The sequence below is a fragment of the Theobroma cacao genome, chromosome 3 (genome assembly GCF_000208745.1).
Source record: "Theobroma cacao cultivar B97-61/B2 chromosome 3, Criollo_cocoa_genome_V2, whole genome shotgun sequence".
In the NCBI taxonomy this organism is placed as follows: Eukaryota; Viridiplantae; Streptophyta; class Magnoliopsida; order Malvales; family Malvaceae; genus Theobroma; species Theobroma cacao.
The window spans coordinates 22,235,315-22,262,576 of record NC_030852.1 but is presented as its reverse complement, the minus strand read 5'-3'; the positions used below and the strand labels follow the sequence as shown (position 1 = coordinate 22,262,576).

The 27,262-nt window shown below is 33.6% G+C and overlaps 3 protein-coding genes across 4 annotated transcripts; 1 reads left to right on the top strand and 2 right to left on the bottom strand.

Annotated features, from left to right (window-relative positions):
• On the top strand, window positions 1,930-5,270 carry LOC18604741 (galactoside 2-alpha-L-fucosyltransferase). 2 transcript variants are annotated; one of them, XM_018118286.1, is made up of 2 exons: window positions 1,930-2,402; window positions 3,630-5,270. In XM_018118286.1, exons 1-2 carry the CDS (start codon window positions 2,111-2,113, stop codon window positions 5,084-5,086), a joined length of 1,749 nt encoding a protein of 582 aa, XP_017973775.1. In that variant the 5' UTR covers window positions 1,930-2,110; the 3' UTR covers window positions 5,087-5,270. The 2 variants fall into 2 exon arrangements, with proteins under 2 accessions (XP_017973775.1, XP_017973774.1); XM_018118285.1 differs by having other exon boundaries at window positions 1,931-2,402; window positions 3,624-5,270.
• Window positions 7,444-9,721, bottom strand: LOC18604740 (peptidyl-prolyl cis-trans isomerase NIMA-interacting 4). The gene is made up of 5 exons (XM_018116809.1): window positions 9,596-9,721; window positions 8,863-9,009; window positions 8,619-8,728; window positions 7,786-7,928; window positions 7,444-7,687 (listed from the first exon to the last, which is right to left on the bottom strand). Exons 2-5 carry the CDS (start codon window positions 8,996-8,998, stop codon window positions 7,645-7,647), a joined length of 432 nt encoding a protein of 143 aa, XP_017972298.1. The 5' UTR covers window positions 8,999-9,009; window positions 9,596-9,721; the 3' UTR covers window positions 7,444-7,644.
• On the bottom strand, window positions 11,729-26,851 carry LOC18604739. Its single transcript, XM_007037350.2, has 20 exons — window positions 26,624-26,851; window positions 26,441-26,510; window positions 26,279-26,321; window positions 25,620-25,697; window positions 25,403-25,487; window positions 25,201-25,283; window positions 22,656-22,713; window positions 21,270-21,380; window positions 20,433-20,490; window positions 20,085-20,181; window positions 19,468-19,503; window positions 17,562-17,698; window positions 17,294-17,364; window positions 17,137-17,190; window positions 15,606-15,748; window positions 14,889-15,029; window positions 13,972-14,202; window positions 13,711-13,770; window positions 12,999-13,259; window positions 11,729-12,247 (listed from the first exon to the last, which is right to left on the bottom strand). Exons 1-20 carry the CDS (start codon window positions 26,742-26,744, stop codon window positions 12,125-12,127), a joined length of 2,061 nt encoding a protein of 686 aa, XP_007037412.2. The 5' UTR covers window positions 26,745-26,851; the 3' UTR covers window positions 11,729-12,124.

Genomic DNA, 27,262 nt, shown 5'->3' with positions numbered 1-27,262 from the left:
GGTAAGATCTAATTGTTTTAAGGTTTATGTATGTTACGATGAGTAAGATCTAATTGTTTTAAGGTTTATGTATATTACAATGAGTAAGACCCCATTGTTTTAAGGTTTATGTACATAAATGGAGAACCAAGAATGGTAAATGGCAGTTAAGGCTAATGTGTAGAAGATTGATACAGAAAAAGCTTGGATAACCTTGAAATGGATACACGTGTGTAAGATCCCACACATTAGATTGAGATATCGAGATAAGTTAGGTAAGATTTAAAAAGTCTTTTGGGAAGACTGCCCAATGACTCTCTTGGCATCTCATAATGCATTGATTGAATTCGAATGTAAGTTACGAGCACAACAAGATGCTGGAGTTTATGAATGACACCGATAGGTGAGTTTAAGGTTGTACAAGTAAATTTTTGTAGGTAAAACTCCTAAATGTATCATGGATTTGTATAGGAAAATGTGCATGTTTTCAAGAGAAAATAAGAACAACAATGTTATGTTATAAATGTCGATTATAAGTAATGGCACATCTTTTTTTACACAATGTACTGCTTTGTACAAGTAAAAGTTTTAAGAATGTTTAAGTATGGGTTATGTGAACCATTGAATGATCCAATGATGGACGATATGACGACTAATGGAAACGAGACTTGCATGGGCTTGATGGATTACTTCCATTTGATTTTTGTGTCGATCACAATTCAGGACAAAGTCGTGACAGAATTTTTTTTTTTAATACAATATCATTGTATCTATTCCAACTCCTTTTAGGCCTAAGAATGTTCAGATACTTTGACATTTATTCTTCTTCATATTGGAAGGCTCACCAAGTGTTACATTTACGTAAATAAAAGTAGCAACAATACCATGTGAGCAATTTGTGGATGTAGATGAGTTTATGGGATGAAAGAGTTAAGTTACAGTAAAGGCTTAAGAAAAGGTTGAAGAAAGGGCTCAAAAATCCAAAATTAAATATTAATCTTCAACTTTTCTAATTTTCTGGAATTTTAATTTAGGGTTCGTGTTAGCATAAATTTCTTGTAAGCGAGACAAAATCTCATCTTCACTAGATTTATAAGGCAATAAACATTTTGGTGATTTTGGTTGTAAAACCGGCTATTTAGCAAAGAAAGTTAATTGAAATAAAAAATAGCAATTCGTGATAACAATATTAACAATTAACAATAATTAGCTACAATATCAATTTAACTTTGATTTATTTAAATCAATGTGACATGAACATGAGTTATAAAAAAAAATGTGACATGAACGTGGTTACAAAAATTCAAGGAATAATTAAATATTTAACTTAATAGTGAATGTAAATATATTTTTATTCAAAAAATTAAATACAAATATTTCATTTTTGACAAGCAAAACCTAATCTAAAAACAAAGGAAGCAAGATGATATATTAAGTGGGATTTGTAATAAATTATGAAAATTTTTACATTTTATTTAATAATTTCAGAAGTTGATATAAACGTGACCACCACACATGAATTCCAGACAAAAGTGATGCCCTACACGATGTACTGTGTGTCCCTTTCTCATGAGAGTGCACATGAGAGCATTCTCCATCTCAGCAATATTCAAAATGCTGAAATTAAAGCTGTATTGAACATTTAACTGATTGATTAGTATATAATTTTGATCAAAATTTAAAAATTTTTTTTTTCAATTAATAAAGAAAAAGTAAAACTGTTTTTATCATCTTATTTATCATGTCAAAATTTATAGAGTAGGGAGAATGAAAAGGATAAAAACCATACACTTTACAGATATACCAGGCTATATTAGACAAAATGCACATTTTCTCATGGATGATAGATTCATTACCGCAAATTAAGCAAAAATTAATACGTCACCGACACATTTAGGTGAAAGAAAAAAAAAAAAACAACATCAACTGCCTTGATAATCGCATGTGACACATCCTCGTGAATCCCAATTCTTGTCTCAATTCCTACTCTAATCCTGTACCCCACCCCACCCAATCCCTGTCCCTCCTCCTTCGCTCTCTTCTTCTTCTTCTTCTTCTTCAACTTTGCTGCTCTGCTTCGTCTTCTGCTGACTTGTAAATTTTACGCACATGAGAATTTTTGGCTAGTAATATGAAGCGGTTCAGGAGAAACCCTGATGAGAATGACCCTGTAACCAACCTGGATCCTGATGGGGAAGGCTTGTTTTTGAGGGATCAAGAAAGGAAATGTGGGTTCAGTTCAATGAGGTTGATGGGTTTTGTTGTGGTGGCTTTAATGGTTGTTTCGGTTATTTTTTCAGTTTCTGTAGTCCTTCAAGACCCACCGAGCGATGGGGTTTTGGAGTCTGGTAAAGATGTTAGATCCTTTGATGTTTTGGAGTCAAGTAAGGAGGAAAGAGTTCTTGAAGTCAAACCCCAGAAAGGTAATTTCAAATTTGTTAGTTTTTGGTATGACTGAAAAGCGAAATTATTTTTGCTTAGAGTAAAGATTTTTAGTGCTTCTGAATGAAAACCCAGAAAAGAATTTCTGTCTTTTGGGTTGTTTTCAGTTTTAACTTTTGGTATAACTTACAAGTTTTTGTTTGTGCTGGGTCAAGTAATGATTTTTAGTGTTCCTGAATCCTATTTATTGGTTCTACACAGAGCATGTGGAAATGTTGCTATGGCTTGGTTGTTAACTTGCTTGTTTAAGTGGATAAATAGTTGTAGAAGCTAATTGAACAGAATGGCTGGCTTTCCTTGAAGCTGCTTAATTTCATTATAGCTGGTATATCTGTCACTATTGTTCCGTGAGGCTCAATTTGATGGTTCCGGATCTAAGATCCATTTTACACAAATGCTTTAACACGGGTCATGTCTTTTGCATGCCTTTTAGATCTCCTTTACCTGTCAGTGCCACATTGTCACTAATTTCCATTGCGAAGCAATGTACAAAGCTCGAGTTCCTCTCCATGTCAGCTTGTTTCAGCTCAGTTGGCAGATTGTTGTGTTAACTTGTGGAAGTTTTGTGCGTTAGCAAAATTTGTTGAAGGTTACTTGAACATTTGTTATTGCCTTTCTTTTTTTTTTAGATTCTGTACTTTATGCATGAATTTGTTGTTAGATGCCATTATTAGTGTTTGCACATTTTCTTTCGATCACTTATATTATTTCATGTTTTAGTGCACTTCTCAAGGTATGAATTGAAACTTGATAATACAATTGCAGAGTGCTTTTTTCCCCTTTATTTTGTCTGCAAGGAGAGCACTAGGGTTCAAACCTTGGTTCACTCACTTCCTTAGGTTCTCTACCCAATCCACCTCTCTCCCCCCAAAAGGCATCTGAGTGAATCACATATGTTGCATATTTTCTTTCTTATATTGCAGGTCTTTCGCCCACATCTGGCAGCACAGTAATGATTCTGTGGATTATAGTTCTCAAGCCCTCCATGTAAAATCTACAAGTTTTGTACTGACTGCTGAAATTTCCCTAACACAGCCTGAAATTTTAGATGCTTTTTGGCCTGAGAATAGATGCATTGCTAATTCCATATGAATTTTGGTCCTCACACTTATTTCTTTAATTTCATAATGGCATTATTTGCTTAAACTCAGTACCTGTTTCTTAAATGAATTTGGAATAATCTTTCTTTTCCCCTTTTTAAGTTGTAGGTCCAGATGATGATTATGCCCCATCTGTTGACGCGCGTAAAGATGAACTGCTAAGTGGACTTCTCGCAGTTGGACATCATGAAAGATCTTGTGTCAGCAGGTATCAGTCAGTTTTATACCGCAAAGAATTGCTACATAAACCTTCACCCCACCTAATTTCAAGGTTACGGAGTTATGAAGCTCTCCATAAACGGTGTGGGCCATATACTGAATCATATAACAAAACCTTGGAAATGCTCAAGACCAAGCATCACCTTGAATCTACAGATTGTAATTATTTAGTGTGGATTTCCTTTAGTGGTTTAGGGAATAGGATACTGACCCTAGCTTCGGCATTTCTTTACGCTCTCCTTACCAATCGTGTTCTACTGGTTGACCCTGGAGCTGATATGGTTGATCTTTTCTGCGAACCATTTCCAGAGGTCTCCTGGTTTCTCCCTCCAGATTTCCCCCTTAAAAGTCAGTTCAACAGCTTTGATCAGAAATCTCCTCATTGTTATGGGAGAATACTTAAGAATAGCACTTTTGCTAATTCAAGCAGGTTGATATCTTCTTCTTTTGTATATCTCCATCTGGTCCATGATTACGATGATCAAGACAAGCTTTTTTTCTGTGATGAAGACCAAACTTCTCTCCAGAAAGTGCCTTGGTTGATAATGAAGACAGACAATTATTTTGTCCCGTCTCTCTTCTTGATGCCTTCTTTTGAGCAGGAACTGAGTAATCTCTTTCCCAGAAAAGAAACAGTTTTCCACTTCTTGGGTCGATATCTCTTCCACCCCACAAATCCTGTTTGGGGACTTATTACTAGATACTATCATGCTTATTTAGCTAAAGCAGATGAAAGGATAGGCATCCAGATCAGGGTCTTTGATACTGGGACTGGTCCATTCCAACATGTGTTGGATCAGATCATTGCTTGTGCCTTGAAGGAGGATCTTCTACCTAAGGTCAGCAGGGAAAAGCCCATAATTAATCAATCTCAGAAGTCTAAAGCTGTGCTAATTACATCTTTGAGTGCTGGTTACTTCGAGAGAGTAAGGGACTTGTATTGGGAACATCCAACTGTGACAGGGGAGGTCATCAGTGTTTACCAACCAAGCCATGAAGAGTATCAGCAAACAGAGAAGCGTTTTCACAATAGGAAGGCATGGGCTGAAATGTATTTATTGAGCTTGACTGATGTGCTAGTCACTAGCTCATGGTCAACTTTTGGGTATGTTGCTCAAAGCCTTGGAGGGTTGAAGCCATGGATACTCTACAAGCCTGAGAACCAATCGGCCCCAGATCCAGCTTGTCGTCGAGCCATGTCAATGGAGCCATGTTTTCATGCCCCTCCCTTTTATGACTGCAAGGCCAAAAGAGGCATTGACACAGGTGCACTGGTTCCTCATGTAAGGCACTGTGAGGACATGAGCTGGGGTCTTAAGCTTGTTGATAATGAGAGTGACTTATAGCTGCATGTGTCCGTTGTAAGTCATAATCATAGTTGTCCACGCAGTTTTTTGCTGTAGAATAGCCTGACTGATATTAGATCAAATATACCTTAAATTTGCACTTCAGCAAACCTTCTTGTTGGCTAATTTTTATCACTTAGTTTCCTAACATTGAAATCTATGATCATAAAATGCATTCCATTGATTGGTTGATCACTCATAAATGGAACGAGCTGTGGCTGGGAAAGTACTTCCCAGGTGGCTTTAACAAATTCCTTCTCTTAAAACAAGATTACCATTTTAATATTCAAAAATTAAAATTTTAATTTAGTTCTTCTAAATATTTTAAGGTTAAATATGCAAATAAGTTTTCAAATTATATCAAGAAAGTCAATTTAACTCCTATCTTTTTATTGCATTCAAATAAGTTTTTAAATTTTTATTTTGGATTAAATAGGTTCTTCATATTAACAGTGGATTAATAGAAGTTAGTCAATGCTGCATCATCTTCCACAAGGGATTAGTCAGTGCTACGTCATCTTTCACATGGGATGTTGATGTGCCATATTGATGACGTTAATGTCATGTAATAATGACACGATATAAAAAATTGTTGATTAAGAATTGGGCTTTTACTTTTATACCTATCTAAATGTTTAAAAATTATTAATTAAGAATTTAAAACAAAAAATTAATAAAAAAAACTAATTGCTTCAAACTGATTACCATTCTTTCTTAAGTGATTATCTTCTTAACAAAAAAACTTTCATTTTCTTCAATATTCCTTAAACTCAATGTTATAGTTAAAATGTCTTCTCACTGTCTGCAAATTCTTATTGCTCTTCTAAAAATCGTTCTTTGAATAGTTTTCAATTTTCAAAAACTATGAAATATGTGGAGAGAAAATATATTATTTTTAGTAAGTAAAATTCAACACTATCATATTTCTCCTACAAATTTTAGGAAAAAGAAAAGCATCGTATTTCTCTTATAGATTTTAGGAAAAAAAAAAAGGATTTGATTGGCTTTTATATATTCTAGGAAAGAGAAAAGTATCGAATTTTTCTTACAAATTCTAAAAAATAGAAAAGAAAGATTTGACTTTTTTTTTTATTGTCAGACAACATTGTGTGTCTGTTAGTTTTAATATTATAAATATTGTGTGTCTTACTTTTACTTTTTCTCTTCTCAAAATTGTTTATGAATATTCTCAGATTTCTTTACATTAACTTTCAGTCAAGCAACAATGACTTCAATCAAATTGAAAAAATTGGATTAGGTTTTTTTTATTAGGAATGATGATTTCAATTAAAATAAGGATAATCAATTAAAAGACAATGGTAATTAGTTTAAAATAATTAATTTTTTTAAAAAATTTATGTTTCAAACCCCTAATCAATAATATTTAGACATTTGAAAAGAAAAAGACCCAATTTCGAATCAGTAATTTTTAATGTCATATCATTTATCATGTTAACGTGTCAACATGTCACATGACAGATAATGTAGTATAAAAAATTATTGTCGTTGAATAACAAAAGTTAGTAAGAGGAGTTTATTTAACTTAAAATAAAAATTCATGAATCTATTTAAACGCAATAAAAGAATAAGAGTTAAATTGACTTTCTTGATATAGTTTGAAAACTTATTTGGGTATTTAGCCTATTCTTAATTTGTGCTTTTAATAATCCAAACACTTTTTTGCCTTTTGTTTCTAGAATTAAAAAAACAAGAACCAAAATCAACTTATAGAACCAAATATATGAAGATTTTCTTTTTTTTTTCTTTAGGTAAAATACCTTGATTCTCTACATTTAAATCATAATTTCACACGAGTGCATTACTATTTGAAACAAACAATCTGTCCCAAATGAATAAATAGTGTTAACTAGACCGGATCTAGCATTTCACGACCAAATCTAGCTACAGGATAATCGACAGACGAGAGGTAGGGTAGAGAGATTTTTTTTTTGAATAGGAGAGAAAAAATTCTAAAAATAATAAATTAAAATTTGTATAATATAATAATTTTTAAAATTAATGAAAGATAAAATTATTCAAGAAATATTAATACGTCATCAAATTAAAAAAATCATTAATAGTTGATTAACCGTTAAACTTGCGTGCCTGGTAAAAAAAATTCTTTTGAGACGAACTATTTATTTTCAATGCTAATGAACTTGTGTGAAATTATAATTAAAACTTCAAAAGATTAGGATATTTTACCCTTTATATTTTATCCTCTTTCTTGTTTTTCAATTTCTGTTCCTCGAAGCAATGATCTATGCCAAGTCTTACCGTACTGCAGTACTTTTAATCCCTGTCTAAAGTTTGGGATTGTCATCATCTCCACCAAAACTGAAAGCAACAACCATAGATGAAAGGTGAAAAGAGGTGACTAAATTGGCATCATATATTCGAAGATAATTTTTAGGCAAACTATACCACCAGAAGAAGCATTATCAAGCTGCAAATCCGAAGTTTCATCAGTTAATGAGACAAACTTTAACATATTTCATGTCTGTATATATATCATAAAACCCATCTCCACCGCCTGACTGTATCTTCGCTTGCTTCCATCAATTCTTCCTTCCTTCGGACAAGATGATATGGTATCCATGTCTGCATTATAAAGAGCAAAATAACCAAATAACGGTCAGAGCCAAAGAAATTTGAAGATGTGAATGGCATGAAGCTGAATTGACAACAAAAATACATACGTTGATTTGAAGGGTGCACTAGTAGCTCCAACAGCTGTGCTGAAGGCAACTTCCTGAAATGGGCCAGCCATTTTACCCCGCGGAAACCATCCTAAATCTCCACCCTTCTTCCCTGATGGACATTCTGAATATTCTTGAGCTATCTGGAAAAAAGAGAGAGAATATATTCAATGAAAACCAGAAAACAGTATTGAGGTAACATAACTCTCTTCGCTCCCAGTCAGTAGCAAGGATGACCAAGTCCTATTTAAAAATTCACAACACTCTGCAACATTTAGGCGATACTATGATAGTACATTCCCCTTGATAATATGCGTTTGTTAGAGTGTGCACATGAGCACATATATATGGAATTCTGTTGCCGCAGTCAGCACCTATCCCAAAGTTCTAGGCAAAAAACCATGTCAAAGACTGTATCATGCATGTGTGCTGTGTGCCATATTTTGCTAGAGAAATATGTGGTTAATATTTTTCTCAACAAAAGCAAGCAAATTATAGATGAACACCATAGTTGTCTATCCTTTTAAGATATTAAAATGAAAATAGCCCAACCTACTATTCCTCTTTCTTTGATTTTTACTGGTGAATTCAATGACGACATGACAGATAAAGAAAATAAACAGTAGGCTTATTTGAATTGTTGATAAACATCTACACAGTCAATAACCATCTCAATTATATTTAAGCAAGTTATCAACATGCCAATGTTACTGGTACCGGTAACAGGGCTAAAGATTGTCCTCCAGATAATTAATTGTTTTCCTGATACCCAAATTAGATTTATAGTATAGTATCTCTGAACATTCAATAAAATGAAATCCTGATATTTTCACCTTTGCAAATTCAGCTGGTGGGACCTTATCACCATTGCTAAGCCAACCATCTTCCAGTTTCTTGTAAGCTTCATTGATCTTCCCCTGCTTCTCACATAAGATGTGCCTAGCTGAACAATTGAAAGAAAAAAAAAAAAGAAAAGAAGAACAAATAACAAGAACAGCAAGAAGAGTGTAAAACATATGTCATTAAAAGCAATAAAGTAACAATGCTTCTACAAAAGGGGCTACAGGAAAAAGAGACCTTTAACATAAGTGCAGGTGCCAAGCCCATCTCCCTTCCCAGCTTTCCCTTTACCCTTTGAAGCACTCTCATCACTTCCACCTCCGGCTTGCTTGCCTTTTCCCTTGGCTTCCTTTGGTTTTGAATCCTTCCCCATTTCTCAAAAACCTACTTATTTAAGTATAAATTAAAGTAAATATGAGAGGAAACAGCTTCAACGACACTTACAAAGGATGTCAAGTGGTAAGATTTTGATGAATTGATAGCCAATGATATAACTATCCAGTTACCAGAGAGAGCTAAAGGAAGAACATGTACTAATTTAGTTAACTATCCATTCGTTTTACTTCAAACGTATAATTTTAAACACTTCATCGCCAGCAAAACTGATCCAACAGAATCACTACCAAATTATAGCTCACTCTTGAATATCCAAAACTCTGGGTGCCCACCAATCCCAATCTCAACACCAATTTTTTTTTTCCTTTAACTCCTTACAGACTGTAAACACTACACTCACTATGTCTAATTCATCAAAAGAGAAACTAATTCAACAACAATCTAAAACAGCATGCAAACATAAATGCCAAATAAACACTAAAAAGAAAGAAAAAAGAAAGAAACTGGAGAGAATGAAAGAAAATCAAAAGGGTGAAATTTAATAGGGGCAGAAATTTGATTAAAGGAACATGAATTAGAATAAGAAGAGTTTGCGAAGAGAGAAAGAGAGCGATCTGGGTATTGATATTTTTACCTTGTTATTTACTGCAACAAAGGGTCGCAACTCACAAAACAAAAGCGAAAGCTAGACCTTATGTCTCTGCGGCAGATTGAGAGATCAGATCACTTCTCTTCAAGACTTCGAGGTAGGAAGGCTTTGGATTTCTACTTAAATGACGTTATTGCCCTTAATTGGTGGGATTATCAATTTTTTTTTAGTTAAAATAGGGTTAGTATTTTAGTTTTATATGAGATTATGTTTACAAGTATAATTTATAATTAATCAGCTGTTAATCAATTAATTATATATATATATATATATATAATATTCAAATATTTAACTCATTGATTGGTACATGATCTTTCTATTTAAAAAACGATTCGAATCCCCTTTTTTCAATTTCAAAAAACATCATATATATATATATAAATATATTGGGTAACTATCAATATATTAAACATAGGAATAAACTATTAATTAGTTTTAAATTCATGCTATTGCACGGGATACATAATTTAATTAAAAATATTTACTATTTGATATTATATTTATTATATTTTAAAACAATAATAAACCAAAATGATAATTTTTAATAACCAAAGGAAAATGATACTTTTAAAAATAAAAAAACAATTGAGATTACATTTATTACATTTTCTATAAGAAACACAATATTTATTATATAGTAAGTGTAATTTTAAGCAAAATATCCCAATTTATTCATGCGAAGCAAATTTGAAAATATATATTAAGTGCATTATACATTTTAAAAAAATAAGATGTAAACACAATGGTTGTTCTTATTCAATAAGGGTTATTAATTAGTTAGAGAATAAAAATATATAAACTATTTAGAATTGATCAATGAAAAAGTTATAAGAAAGGTTACTTGAATCGTTTTTTGAATGCGATACAGTTTGTGCGTATTAGATGAAGTTTCTCGAGATGTCATGAATGAAATGAATCTTGATAGGTGAAGGAAAAAAGCTTAATTATATTTATTTGACCAAATCTCTACTATCTCAATGAGTTGAATAAAGTAATTTTAGATTTGAGAAATATTGAGATTAAAATTGAATACGAGGATCAAGCGCTCTTAAACACCTTTGGATGAGTACTTGGTTAATACTTCTTGTACGAGAGAACTTGGATATCCTTCAAAGATGCCAAAACTTGTTTGAACTCAAAAGAGTGAAAAGACAAAGTGACGGGGAATGGAGGGATACTAGTACTGGTGATGCCATGGGCTAGTACTGCAAGATAAAAAAGATAGGGAAGAGTGGTGATCATGGTGAGACTGACTCTCAAGTCACATTCGGAAAGGATTGTGACATAGTTCAAGTTTGGAGAGAAAGGTCATGCTAAGCGGAATTGTCCTAAACTCAAGGACAGTAGGTTCGATGATGAAGCTAATATAGTTAGTGGCCATGTGGTTTGGTTTTATCTATTATCACTGACGAGGCCAACGAGGTTCGAGGCAATTGTTTGTTACGTTTGAGTTTGTTTGTTGAGGCTGGTTATGAGGTCTCTAGGAAATTAAGATAGTGTCTCGGCTCTCATGTTTACTTGAAGGTAATTTGAATAGAGGTCTCCGTCCTTTTCTAGGTCATGTAGTTGAGGAGAAATCATCTTGTTAACTTATTTTTGGATGGAGGACGTAACACAAGAAGCAAAATGATCAGCTCATGCACGTGCATATCAGCATGTCTTAAATGCCTTGAAAAAGAGAGGCGAGGCGTGGAGGAAGAGCTCTGTACCTCATCCACCACCAACTGCCCCATGCCCCCATCCCTGTTTAAATTCACTGATAACGAGCGCTGACTCAAGCCCATCCGCCGAATTTAAAGTTAACCACTACATCCATATATTCTAAATGGATAGTCATGGACATAGAATTTATTTATTTATTGTCTATTTTCTTTTATTGACATTTTTTATGCCAACCAAAGAATATTCAGAACCTCTTACAATAACAAAATTAAAGCACGTAGGTGAAAAGGTATACAAGATTTGCTACTTATGTATGCACCAGGTTTAAAGGAAGAGAAGAACTAAAAACAGTTTATGATGTATGCTTCCATTTTATAAACGTGAAAACAAAGTGGGAGAAGCACTGACGGATGACCTTGGGGAAGGCATGAAGGGAAACACATAATTATACACACCTTTTTCAACACGGAATGACAATAAGATAGTACCTTTTATTTTCATATACCTTCCAACTTAGAAGAGAAGATAATAATTATACTAACACTGATGACTAAACCTATACGCCCGCTTATCTCTAATTTGACAAGTTCTAATATCCATTATGTGCCAATTTCAGTCGCTGATTATCTTCTACAGCAAATGATTTTTTCATGGAATTTAAAAGGTGTGTTAGATGCTTACAGATTCTTAAGTATAAAAGTACATTGGTTGCCTCAAGATGTGTTGTGCTTGACAGCCTCTCATCGTTGGTCTGTTAGTTTAAAGCTATCATCCTAGCACATACAAGTATATCACCTGCCAGCAGTTACTTCATGAAGTTTTAACTTTTGGAACTGCAAAGTGTGAAGCTTCTCAGTCTGAGTCTGACAGTGGCATCTGGTAAGAATCTCTTGGTTCCAAATCCGTTACTGAAGGAGGCATATCATTGTTTGACACATTTCTTCGCCGACGTCTCTCTCTTGGTCTAGGTTTATCCTGCAAAAGCAGATATAGCAGTTGGTGGTCAAAATATAGTTAAGATTAAATGAAAAAGGCGGATGATCTGCAAGGACCAATGATACACAATAAACTAAATACCTTTCTATTCTCTTTGCTGAAAAATGATATAAATGGGTTAAGTAGACCTAATCAGCCAAAATTCAAAGAAGAAAAAGAAACATGGAATGTAGACTCTAAAGTCCGTGCAATGTTTTCCTAAATAAATTATTAAAGCTTGATCTATTGACCTACTTAAGAAAAAAAGGTTGACCAGTACCCATGTATCACATGCAGACATTAGGGTTATGTTAAAAAAAAAAAATCAGACCTACAATAATCCTGCTGGAGGGATGGCAAGAAAAGATTTCATCTATCGAGCAGATAATAGGATAGTGAGCCTGGCCAAGAAGACTTAATGTGGCCATATCAGCATGCAAAAAATCTAGGAAAAAGCATACATGCATAATTCATTGCCAATCGATTGTCACACTCTTGTTCATGAACCAGAACAAGAGAGATGAGCAAGCAACTTGAATGAATAAAAAAGTAGTATTTCACAGTTGCCAAGCAAACTCTTCTAAGGCATGTAGCACAACTGAGATGAAACAAAAAGTACCCCTTGTGCTCAGTCTCTAGCTTCCAATGAATGCATGTTAGAGTGGTCATTGTTAATGATTCCAATCAGTGGCATAAAATAGCTACATTACTTGGAGACTGTAAAAGAGAAGCATTCTTAACCATTACTTACGTCATTATCTGCTTGGCTTGGTTGACTTGACTGAACTGGACGATTCTGTTGACTCCTCATAAACCAGATGCTACCAAAGGACATCAATGATCCCAAAAGCAATGCTGGACCAATCCTTGGATCTCCGAGGTAATCATATAATCGAATTATGATGCCCTGCATTTTTTGCTTTGTTCCCATGCTTTTGGAAAGTATGCTTTGTTGACCTCTTGACCAGAAAGGCTCTGTGTCCTCAGGAACTAGCTCTGGTGTTTTTACCCTCTGCAATGGAAATAGAAGTAAGTGCTTAAATGGCAAATTAAAGGTTTCAAAGGAGATTGATATGGAGATATAATTTGAATAACAACTGCAACGCAACACCATAGTTCAGTTCAACCATAAATATATAGATGCCAACACACCTCTCTTCCTTTTGGCATTAAGCCCAAGGATGTTCAGGGACAGCAAATCGTCCCACTCTAAAATATAATATAAACAACAGAAATTTGTTATAGGAAATATTACTAGCCTAAAATTTCTGAATGAAGCAAGATAGATTGATTACTAAAATAATCTAATGAGAAGGTTATCTCTAGGTGTAGAATTTGCCCACAACCACAAGTTCATCTTAGGCAATAGTTAGAAGAGTCAACATAAAAAGGCTAAAACAAAAAGCATCCAAAAATATTGGCCTTCTTTTAGAAATTACTCAAAGAAACAAGATGCTGCATACATAGAATGGGAGATTCCTGGTGTCACCATCCTTGATTATATTTGATATCCACTGGATGATCTGCAAAAGTGGCAAAAATATTGACAGACAATTAGGGAATACCTATATATTGGCCTCAGAAGGTTCAAAATATCTCTGCTTTCTTACAAAGTGAGGAATACAGAACATCAGAAAAAAAAAATAATGCAAACCATGAACATATAAGACAACTTATGAACATACCTGATGCTGTAGCTAAAAATATGAGAGAGATGCTTATACCTGGGAAACTTCAGCTGAACCATTGTAAGTCACTGAAAGTTGTGCTGCAGGATCAACTTCATGTTGGTGGAATTCCCATATACTTTTTGCCGCCTTCTCAACCTTAACAGCATCTTCAGAAGCATTCCTTTCGTAGCGGATAATGAATAACTGGGGGACATCAGTTGGAACCCTCCTTGGTCCACATGTTTCATAACCATTTTCAGTATTAAGGTAGAAAAAACAATAGTTCTGAATAAGACACAAAAAAAAAAAAAAAACCAAATCAGAAGTTACATACAATAAGATGAATAATATCAAATCTTCACACAAAAATTGGTAATCTAATTGTTAGGAGATAATAAGTTGGTTTGGCCAGTCTAAGCATTAGCTATTACAATATTAGAGCGCACATGACCTACAGGTATAGCTTTTGAACCATAGCCTGTTGTCATGCTAAAAATTAATTCCAACACAAGGTAGTGATGGCCTGTGCTTTGATCAATTGCATAGCCCATTAGGCGTGAGCATGCAAATGAGGGAGAGTAATAGGGGTTACAATGATGGTTTTGCAACCTATCAGCTAAAGCTTTTCGTTTAAAACGGTTTGCTATCCCCGATAATTAATACAGTTTCAGGGCTTGCTTAAACATTGATATCAATCAATATATTTGAGACAAAATTAAAGAGAGGGAGAGATAGAATGACTGTAGAAGCAGGTTCAGGCTCAGCCATCATGCCATCTAATTCAGATCTTATTATAAGCCCTTTTCAATTCTCACGTGTTCCCCATACCTCTTAAATATACCCTAAACATAAGAAAAAAGAGAAAGCTAGGCAAATCACAGAGGGAGCTCTTTTTTTAACTTTAAAATCACAAGCATAGTTGAAGAACAATTCAAAATAAAAAAAATAATAATAAATAATAAAGAACGCACCTTTTGGGCTTCCCCATCAAGCCAGCTAAAAGTTAATCGCTTGTTTTTAAAAGCAACAGCAGCTGTTATTGATTGCTCATCTTCAATTGCTGCATTCGACTCGCTAGACTTTGATAAAGTTTCCTGGACCCTGCGCATGGTCTACAACCTAATTTAGTTCACCCCATTTCTAAAATCAAAGAGGAGATGGCCACCACATTGTACTCTGTAATGCTAAATAAGATTAAATATCATTGCAACACATTGAAGATAGATACACATGCACGTGCATGAGCGTCAATGCAGTCATACATTTACATAAATTCATTGTGTATTATCCTTTGCGTTATGCAATTTTCTATCCTACCAGGCCGCCAGTTTCAAGCTTAACAAATCTTTTCATATTATCCACACGTATGGTTTTCTCTTCAGATTAGAGTATAATTTTCCTCATTAAAAGATAGAATATATATCAAGCAACAATATTTTTCAAAAGAAAATGATTGTTAAATACCAAAATTGATATATTTCCTTACAGAAAAACTGCAACATCTATAAATAAAGTAAAATATAGACAAAATCATCCTCATTGTTCTCAAATGCTAGAGAAACAATTTAATTCTACATTGTTTAAACTATCAAAACAAGATTAAAAGAAATGCTGGAGCAAATTATGCAACAGAAAAGATATGAACAGAACTGAAAATGTGGAACATAATCTAGTGCAAAGAAGCTTACTTCTCGCATACTATCAAGTTCCAGACCCTGCCTTCCCGCTAGAATTGCACAATACCAGGTCAGCGTATCACGCCCAGCACGAGAATAGCCACGAGCATCACAACCTAGTTCCTTTGATGTCAAACTCCTCAATTGAGGAAGCACTGAAAAGACACCCAGATACATAAAGCCCTTTCTTAAGGAAAGAAAAACAAGAAAAGTTTGCTCTACAAAAAACTTGCACAGTATTGCTATGATCTGTCAAGTTTTTCTGCATTTCACACTTAAGAAACAAGAAGTAGCACTTGTATAACAATTACACGACTCAGTGAAGAAAAAGTAAAAACATTTACACAAAGTGAGAGGGCAAGCGGATATCATTTTCAACCACAGATTAGAAAAGCAGCCAGGTTCCTGTTCTTCCCTTTCCACTTACAAACTAACCAAAGTAATATCATGTTCGACGCTGGCATTAAGCAAGCAATTTTCCAACATTCTACTCAACAATTCATCACATGCTTAAAATTTGCTATACTGAACTTGATTTCATAGATGATATCTCTTTCAAACATTAGACCTGCTAAGTAGTGGCAGAAATCAGTCAGAGTAATAACTTACAATTGTTTTTTACTAAAAATTATAACTTCTATTCTGATTTTACCATCAAAGTTGAAGGGATTACTGAGCTTGACACCAAGCATTTGACTAATGAAACCAAGCTGCTCATTCATCCAGTGAACACTTTAAATGAATCCAATACTTTCCTTCCATTAGAAATAGAACCACATGCACTTTTATAACCAACTGCCGTACAAGTTTCATTAACATCTCTAATAACTATTGCTAAAATTATGCAACTGATGGATCAAAATGCTCTGCTGAGATACAAGTCAAATCACTGTGCATCTTGACTTTCTACAACATTCAATTCAAGCAAATCAAATTAAGCACACATTCAATTTGGAAAACACAATGCATTCTACTGCCCACCATGCAGTGTGCACCAGACTAACAACACCATGCAACCTGAGACCACTTACTTGTAGTCCTTAAGATGTTGCATATAGAATAATATGCTTGGATATTCTACAACTATATATTTTAAAAAACTAGAGATTGGGAATGTCATGACTTATCCACTGACAGTGAATGTCAATGTCCAGCATACTTATATTCTTGAGTCTTCACTTATCTACTCTTACAATGACAATCTGTACATAAAATGGATGAAGGTACCATGCAGGAGGCCAATTTTTCTCAGCAACCAACGGCAGTGGGTAACGTAAGTTCTTGTCATTAAGTGATCAAAAGAAATTACTACTAAGATACCATTTAGTTGTAGCCCTTGCTACTTTCTCTTTACCATTTGCATTTTGCTACCTCAAAGTTGATATAAAGTAAAAAGTAAATGGTAAAATAAAATCATATTTGATTGAAAGTAAAACATGCATTTTGTTCAATATGAAAGTTAAATTTTATTTTTTAATTCTTCAAAATACTTGCTTTTATATCCAAATATGCTTAACTAAAAGAAAGAAATGCCGAGAGATACCTTGCTGTTTATTCTGTTCCAAGACATCTAAAAACCACGAATCATTGACTGATCCTGCAAATAGTACTCACTGCTCAGCTTGGTATATAGTAATTAATTTGAAGTTATATAGGCATGTAAAACTTATAAGAAATAGATTAAGTATGCATTAACATGCCATGATACACAAGAGGTTTTAGACCCGGATCTTTCAAGAACACGATAGCTGGTGCAGACTCCACCCCAAACCTGTTATTGGTTTATAAAAATCTGTCAAGGTAGATACTACCATAGAAAATGAAAGAAGACTAAACTCAAGGATTGCAATTATAAGATAAATATCAGAGATCAATAGTTACACTTGAATTATTTAAATGTGATATATATGGGATTTTTCTCTAATTTTTATGCATATGCAGTGCATAAGAGAAATCAAATCTACATACGTAGTCCACCAAACAGAAAATTCCTCTTCGCGCCATAGGACACAGGCAAAAGTGGCATAGTTCCAATAATCCTTTGCAGCTTGACGCATTACAGGAGTTGCGCGCTCCCCTGTTTTTGAGAAGAAAATCACTTTTACCTATGAGTCAGGAGCATGAAACAATCCACTATTACAATGGGATAATATATGCAAATCAAAAAAAGCTAACAAAACAGAAGAACATTCAATATTGAACACGTTCAAACGTTGATAATATATATTAAACCGAAAAAAAAAAAAAAAACAAGAACATAAAGGATAAGAGTGCCATTGCCGATAACACATTATACAATATCAGCAGTGACATATATATAAGACATGACTAGTAAAATGCATCAGAACCAAGTACAAAATGATAGGCTAACTGCACATGATGAAATTTTTCCACGGATCAACAATAACAGCACTGTCATCTATGCTATGCTAATAGACTGTAAAAAAAGATAAAGGCTCTAAAAAAAAACTAAAGAAATGACATTATAGTCAATGCTAGAGGTTCATTAAATACTTATAGAAAGCTTTCAAATGAATGCTAAAACGTGATGGAACAATGGCATAATATAAAATGGAACAGCCCCTACCCTGAGAATCCACTCTAGCAAAACCTTGCATATAAATGGCCTATTCAGGACAAATTCACAATCATTATGGTAGTACTTTTCTATTGATTTATTATACATAATTTAACAGGATCCTTGTTCTTAGATAATCATATCCAAGTACGAACTAGAATTTTTTTTCGTTTCCTTTCTATTTGAAATTTCTTTCTACTTGATGTGGACTATGCTTAATTATATAATATACAAACAGACAACCCTATGCGGCTAAGTGGAGAAGCATGAAATCAAACCCAAGAAGACCCTGCCCTACTGAAGGAAAACCTGACAAAGCCCCCATGAAAAACCTAAAATAACCCAACATTTAGATAAATCACGAAATGGCAGCTCTGTAATCCCCAAAAAGCCCCTAACTCAGAAATGCAATCCCCAAAACACCCACCATCCAATGCCAAAATTAACAGCCAGCACCCAACTTTTGCTGAAAACCGAAAATGCCCTCACAAAAACGGGAAATGACAAACACTTCCCAATTTAAGGAGGCTTTGCATTTTAAAATCATATGATGTAAGATAAAAAAGATGTAACAGAAATTAAATGGATAGTTTTTACCAAAAAGTATTGAAGGTGAAAACTATTAAACAAACACCACTTGAACAATTTAAGAAAATCTGGTGAATAAAAAAAATTCTCTCTAAGAATTTTAGGACCTTTATTATGCGAATAAAACTGCAAGACATGTTTTCATCAAAAAAAAAAAACAACCTGCAAGACATGAAACTGCTTCAAGATATGAAGTCTAATAAACTGAAAAAACAATAAAAAACTGTTTAAAGTCATGAAACAAAAGCTATAAAAATAACCAAGAAAAATGAAAGAAAAAGAAAACCAACTGACAAGTGCAGTCTGGCACTAAAATCAGATCTTCTGTAAAATTAATATGAAAATTAAAAAAAAATTGATTCATACTTCTCCCTTCATTCAAAATTGAATGCCTAAGTTTAACTTTGTGTGCAGTTTAAGAAAAAACTTTGATTTTAGGGTTTAATTAACAATATATTGATGTTTAATAATTTTCAATGCCAAAAAAATAGAATATAGAAAAAGAAAGAAAATAGGTGCTTAAACAAAGAAAGAAGACATAGTTTTGGAACATCCCACTACAGCAAGGGATCATCTAATTTGGAAAAAAGGGAGTTGAAGAAATATACAGAGAACCAAATCATGAGAGACTAAAGAAAATAAAATAATGTTGACAATATTAGAGAATAATGAACACTGGAACTGGAAAAAATAAAGAAAAAGTCATACCTTATGGGGACTGCTTTTTGCAAGAAACCTTGGCCCCTGATGTAAAAAACAAAGTCATTTTCTGCAATTGTAGGAAGAAGTTGACACAAGCAGTATGACACTAACAGGGCAAGGTTAACAGAACTCAAAAAGCAAATATAATAATAAACTAAAACTCTAAAAAAATCATCTAAAAGTGAAAAAAAAAATGGATGAACTTTATTGTTTTGACAGTGAAATGAGTTAGATACCCTGAAATATGGTAGGGCATCTAGTATGACAAGTATAATATCAAATTTGATCTTAAAGAAATTTCAAAATGAATGCATAATCTCCTAACTATTCCTTGCATTGACTTCTAATGGATAAGATTAAAAATTTATCCCCACATTTAAATATGACTAAAAGTCGGACATGGAAATAGCAATAAATGATGTGAATACGAAGTTATGATTAAGTAAAGCTTCTCAAGAGAACAACAGATACATTCAGATAATTCATCCAACTGATGCATTAAAATAGAACAGATTATGCTTGCAAAAAGATGACAATAGTAAAAAAAAAAAAAAAAAAGAACCTTTGCTCAGAATAAAAAGCCACATGACAACATCTAAGAGGTGCTATATGTTACCACTTACCAGTGACTCCTTTGAATAGTAAAAGATGCGAGGCAAGTTGAGTACAGCCATTGCAAACCAATCTGTAACTGCATCAACAGAGAGCTCTCCCTCAAACCTATACATTAGTATCAATTTAATATATCATTACAGCATTAAAAATTTTTTCTAACAAGTACAGAAGTCACTCAGTTACAGTAAATGGGAGATATAATCAAATAAGGTGTATAATGTACAAATAGAAACATAGATACTGCTTTTCACTATATAAAACAAACTGCAACTCAAGCATCTTAAATTTGTTTTAATAGGATTTATCTGTTATTAATTTTAAAAAGCATTTCATTTCAAGCCTCAACCGCAACTTACCTGATTAGACAGTCTGAAGTTTTGCACCCTGATGGAAAAGTAACCAATGAAGGAAGACCTGTATACATTATTATTAAGTTCAATAAACAACAGAAGTGCTTAGCCATGCTGAAGTTAAAGTTTCAGAAACAAAACATGACAAAACAGCAGTTGGAGTTGTCAGTGGCATGGCATCTACTAGAAGGAAGAAGAAAAGCATGTTGAAATGAATTCAACGACAGAAAGAAACATAAATTGCTTCCAGTCGGGAAATACATTAACTGACATCCTTAACCATTTAGCTGCTTCATAGCGCCTCCATTTTACTCATTTGTTGGCATAACTGACAGCACAATAGTGGGAATTACATCAGCTTCAAGCTTTATAACACTGTGACACTTTCACCTGAGTGGCTATTTAGTTAACCTTTGGAAGCAACATTCAATATTGCTAGGTGTAAGACATACATACAGCTGATATTAATCATTAGATATTAAAACATCTATCTGCTTTCATTTAGACCACTAAATTACAAGCCCATGATCCAGCTTTCCTGGACGGTTCTTGACTAGTTTCAGAGTGACAAAACCAAGGAAGCTATCAATGAATTTAACATCAGCCAACCTAAAACCAGCAATACAGTAGAAGAGTTGCTTTGGTTAGATTTGACAACTTTAAAATAAATAAGTCAGTAGTCTTCATTGCAGCAAATCATGCAAGGTTTTACTTATCTAACTATTTCTACCAACAAGGGGAATTCCCCTATATTCTGGTAAATTTTTTAAAGAGTAAATAGCAGAAACAATGATAGGGAGCTATATATTTGCTGGTTATATCAGTGATTATAACACCACTAACCATTCCTGAAGAAAAACTGGCCCGTTGGCTTTTTCTCAGCAAGGTAGGCTGCAATTTGGATCTCACTAAGCTCTACCATACCAATATTTGCAACCCCATTCAACAAAGCAGCTGAATATGAAGAGAAGACATAATTCATTAAAATATTAAAGCAATGATCACAATTTGAATAAAGATTTCTATAGAATTATATGACCTGAGAAAGTATAAACTAACACAAATTTTTATATTCAATGTAACAACCTCTTCCTTTTTTTTTTTTTTTGCATCTTTAGAGAGAGAGAGAGAGAGAGAGAGAGAGAAATAGAGAAATGAAAGAAGCTTAATCAGAAGAATTATGTACATATTATGTCTAGAACATTGGAAAAGGAGCACATAAACATATGTATCATAATTTTTGTACATCTTGGATTCTTGTATTTCATTTCTGGTTCCTTTAGCCCCCACATAAAATTGGTAGTAGTACTTAGAAAGAAAACCAATTTGTTTAGTTCGAATAACCATAATTCCAAATAAGCCTACAAAGTAATCATAGATTCACATTTCAATATCAACGACACATGCATTGATGGAATTTCAGAAATTGTTGAGATTGGAAAAATCTTCCTGCAGTACGATAATCAACAAGGAAAATTATATCATGCCATCTCCAAACATCTCTAATTAACTGTACAATCTTATAAATCATATATCTCTTTCGCAACAACAACAATAACAATACTAACAATAAGAAGAAGAAGAAGAAGAAGAAGAAGAAGAAGAACAACAACAACAACAACAACAACAACAACAATAATAATCCAAAGATTTATCAAATATTTAGGTTGCAGTGACAGAAACAGTTCGTACAATTCAGATTCCTACTCAAAAGTTTAGCACTTACTTTTCAACATTGAACTTTTCATATTATCAAAGAACACCAAAATTCAGTTAACCTTTATCCTAACTTGATTGGCAAAGCATATATTGGTGTCTCTATGTAGAAGCTCAATGCTTATCCTTTCTTACCATAGGTGGCATTAAGCAGTGTTCCTTCTTGATGCTCCAGATTTTGTACGTTATCAGGTTGAAAGCTAGAGTTTTAGAATGGTTCCAGTTGGGACCAGATAGCATTGAGATGCTCTTGGTGTGACTTGAAGCACTCAGGAAATGCAAATAATAATAATAACAATCTCTGGTACATTGGTAACTTAATAATTTAATATCTGAGTTGAACATCAATATATGTAATCATATTACAATCTATATCTTTATCATAGTGGCTGACGAGAGGTTAAAAATAAAGTGAAAAGTGAAGTTCATAGGCAATTAACAACAGAAAGTACAATTTGTAACATCTAAATAAATATTCTTACTAGATCTCAACCTTTCAGCAAAAGAACATACCAATTCTTTTCCAAGAATTAGAAAATTGAGCACAGTGACTGCTGCCAGATGAATACACCTAAATGAAAATCTCAATTAGCATTTATTATGATCTTGTAAACCGTTAATTATAAGAAACAAATTGCAGATAATCCAGGATAAAATTTCATTAGGCACTAACTAGTAATAATAAAACCGAAACCCCGTACTCCAAGAGGAAACAGAACAAAATTCACCCATGTTAAGGCGAAGACTAATTCTACCTTTTACACCTGAACTTTTGCAATGGGATATCTATAGGTGATACACCAGTATAGAAAAGTGACTTAGCCGCTGTTTGGCCCAGCTTTTAGAACAACTTCTCTATTCCAAAAGGTTGAAGTTAGGCCAAATAGGGTTTTGGAAAAGAACTTTATAGCTACTCCAAGTTAAAACTTCCAAAAAGCCAGCAATGAGAAGTTCAAAGACATTTAATAAAAATTTTACGAAACAATAAAATTCTTGATTACTTCAAGGAACTTCAAATAATTTCAATCTAATAGCTTCTTTCCAAGAACCTTTAATTCAACAATGCCTTTTACAGAAGTTGCAACCATGACAAACAGACTCTTAATTTAGGTGTAGAGGGTAGATGGGACATTAGTTGAACATAAGTAGTGCAAACAAGCTTGGTTGGTCTTAGTCATGCAGATTTGAGGAAAAGGATTCAAAACATATGATTGAACTAGTTTAAAAAAATGACATAGTTAAGTTGAGTTTAAGCATGTCATAGTGTAGATACTTGATTTTGGCTACTAACTTATTATTTCTTTAAGAGTTGTTTTACAGCAGTGCAATGTTATAAAGAGATCAATGAGAACAACTAGAACAAGCAGAACAACTATATCACGCACGCAACAATGAAAGTAACCCAGAACAAGTAGCAGGGTTCACAGATTAGTTTCAACTTGAGATATTCTGGAGAGTTTGGCTTGGTGGCTCAGATATGGAGGTAGTTAGGAAGTCTTCCTCTTAATCTTTTCTTGATGTACAAGTGTTTCTTCTTCTTACCTTTTCCTGAAATACAAGTGTTTCTCCCTTTTACCTTTTCTAACTTATCTTCTTCTATCATACCTTTTCCTTCTTACCTTGCTTACTCGTACATTTTTCCCTCATACCTTTTCCCTCTTAACTTCTACTCAAGAACAAGTTTTATTAAACTATTAATAACCATAAAAAACCATTACTTCAATAACCACAAAATGGGTTTCAAACTGTTACTCATTATATACAAAAAACCACTATTTCAATGTCCACATAATGGGTTTTAGTAATAGTTACCCATTACATACATCAAATCTATTCTTAATAATGTTATTCATTATGTGCATTAAAGTTTGTTCTTGAGTAATTGTTTCTCATAGCTCTAATAAAAAGCTTTCACAATTCACTTTGGAAAACAAGATTTCTTGAGCTAATGCAAACACATTTTCACTCTTAGCTCTCTCTCTAAATATACTCTCTTAAATTCTCCTCTATTTAGTCTTTCTCTGCTCTATTCTCAACCTTACTCTGCCACTCACCTATTCTCAACCTTACTCTGCTGCTCACTTATTCTCTTCCACTTGCCACAACACTCAGTGTTTTAAGAATTGCCCCAATCTTCCTCTCTGCCGCCTCCAACACATCATTTTACTTATTTACAACACCTACTCTCTCCCTATCATAATAATCCTTATACAGTTTACCGACTCCACTGGACAGAAAATGATAGCAATCACATCAAATTAAAATTCAAAAACACAGCCAATAGCATTAAGGACATGTACAACATCAAGGATAAAGGACAACAATAAAATCCTAAAGTTGAAACAAAGGCCATCCATGTTGAGTTACCTTGTCAATAGTTTAACAATGTGCAAATCTTATTGGTGTTTTCAAAACTTTAAAGAAAGGCCCCTCTCCCAATCTTTATTTGGAATAACTAATTGATTTATATGAAAGGAAACTATCATGATGAAACATTAATGTATTAATATGTTCTCTATAGAGCAAAGAATGTCTTTTTGATACTCAAAAAGGGTTAAAATCTTGGCAAGCACATAGTTAGCATGGCAAGCACTCTATCCAAGAATAAGATTTTAGCCACCTCAACTCTAATTAAGTAGAGTATTCAATGGAAATTGGCATAAGTTAGAGAGAGCTTTAAGAATTTTAAGCTGAATTCACCAACAAACAAACCAAATCGAAACCCAAAACAGTAAAGTTGTTAGATTGCGAAGTTACCAATTCAACATATGGGCTAGCCTAAGGTTAGCATCTTTGTCTGTTTGTCTATGAAGTCTGAACTACTATATACGAACTCTTAGTTTTCTTCAATGAACAAAGTGATTGTCAAACTACCTTTAGGAGTTAGCAATGTGGGCTATCTGAATATTGAATATTTGACTACCTCAATGGTGAAATTTGACTTTGGAATGCATCTTTCTTGGAGATTAGGGAAAAGAAGAGAAAACATAGACAAGAAATGAGGAACTCTAGTTAATTGTAGCAATACTATGCAAACATGCACGGTCAATGGTTGTACCTGAAGTAACCATGGTTTGGAATCTTGAAACATAGACTGAAAATCATTGGAAGTAATCATATTGAAAGCATCATCTCCAATATCTGCAGGAAGTGGCCATCCATCAGCCTCATGTAAATCTTCTTAAAGCTAGACTTGGAATGAAAGTATATAAAAACATGAAAATCTAAAAACAAAAGGTAAATATTCACAATTTCACTACCAGAAGCATCAACATGCAGTAACGGCAGCTCTATGTTAGAAAACTTTTCCTCTGCATATTGCTGACTGACTTTTTCCACAACATGCTGCAGGCCAAGGTGATAATACCATTCAATAAAACAATGCAAAACCCCACACAGAGCTCTCTTTCTCTGTTGGGAGATGAGTGAAGGGAGATAAAAATACACACAACAAGTAGGCTGCAATGAAATACTTACAAGTTGCTCATCAATACCAAAGACATCATAGTTTCTTTTCCATATAGGATTTGTCAGGAGCTCATAAGCATATCGAATCTGCAAGGAGATAAACATCATCTACTCACTTATGGATTCAGATATCATTTGACCTCAGCACCTTCAGAAACAAGGGCTACAATGTTCATTTAGCTAAGGCTAAATGAGACTTCATCTAATTGCAAGGAGAAACTTAGGCTACATTTTCATTGTTGCTTTCACTACTTGCTTTTTGTGTCTTAAAAACTTAATTAAAAGCAAAAGCAAATGGTAGAATATAAAATCATAATTGATAAGAAAAAATAACCGAATGGCTAAAGTGCAACACAATTCTAGCATAACTATTCTATATTTAAGTAAAAAAAAATCCATTTTGTTCTCCAAAAACAATGCAATATTTATTTTTAGTTGTACAAAAATATTACTATTCAGTTTTGTATTTATACGCACTTTTGTGCTTTACTAATTTCAAAAGTGAAACGCAAGTGCAGCAAAGAAAGTAGCTTAAATAAACTATTGATAATTTAAAATGCAGGGAGCAATAAATTGTACTGAAACAACCAGCAATTTTTATTTATTTATTTACTTATTTTTGCAGAGGCAAACAAGCATTGACGAATGAAGAAGATTAACTAACTGACCTTGATAAATTCAGTAGTAGTAGGAACTTCCAACCCCGAATTCCTGAAACGATCACGTTTTAAAACATTTGAACAATAGTAAATGCCTAAATCAAATTGAAAAAAATTATTATTCTTTTTAAATAAATCGTAAATAAGAAAAGGAACAACAGAAAGAATTACCACTTAGATTCAAGATTCTCGTACGCCTCTTTCACTGCTTCCATTGAACTATACGTCTTTATTCCCAAAACTACCATTCATCAAAAAGAATCTATATAACTAGTTTTCTTTAAAAAAATCCAACAAGTATTTTTCTACGAACAATATATGGACACGAAAACGTATGTATACATTGGGACTAACCATCGTAATGAGAAGGGGGGAAAGAGCGAGGGAGAAGAACGAGCTGACATAACATGGCGAGAGAGAAGAGAATCAGAGGCACTATGTAGGCTTTGATTTTCGCTGCAAAATCTCCGGCCATGGCTCTATATCGCCGCTGACTCCTTTGGTTCTTCAGAGATAGACTGAGCTGAGCGAGCGAGTTGGAAAATTGGAGGGCTTGAGTTATGGGGAAAAAAATACAAAAGTATAAAAAAGCAAGCAATTAAAGCAAATAAAAGCACTCTTTGACTCTTTGACTCTCCCGAGGTTTACTTAAAATAACGGTTTTAATTCGATGATTACTATGTAAATCGTGGTTTTGTGCGGTCGGGGTTCGGGTTCAAATTACCGCGGCACATGAAGTGGAACACGTGGTGTAAAGTCATTGGCTATAGTAAAGAGATTCTGAACAGAAATCTGATTTACTTATCGTATTAAATCCTAAATTCCTTCCTGATTGGAGGTTTTTCTAGCCTAAAGAAGCAAAGATGAAGAGATTCTTGGATTAATCGCTGTGTTAATTAGGTTTAATATTGTGATTACAACCACATAATTTATATATCATAAAAGAAATCAATTAATTAAACAAATCAACCTATAATTGAATTTGGTTTGCTT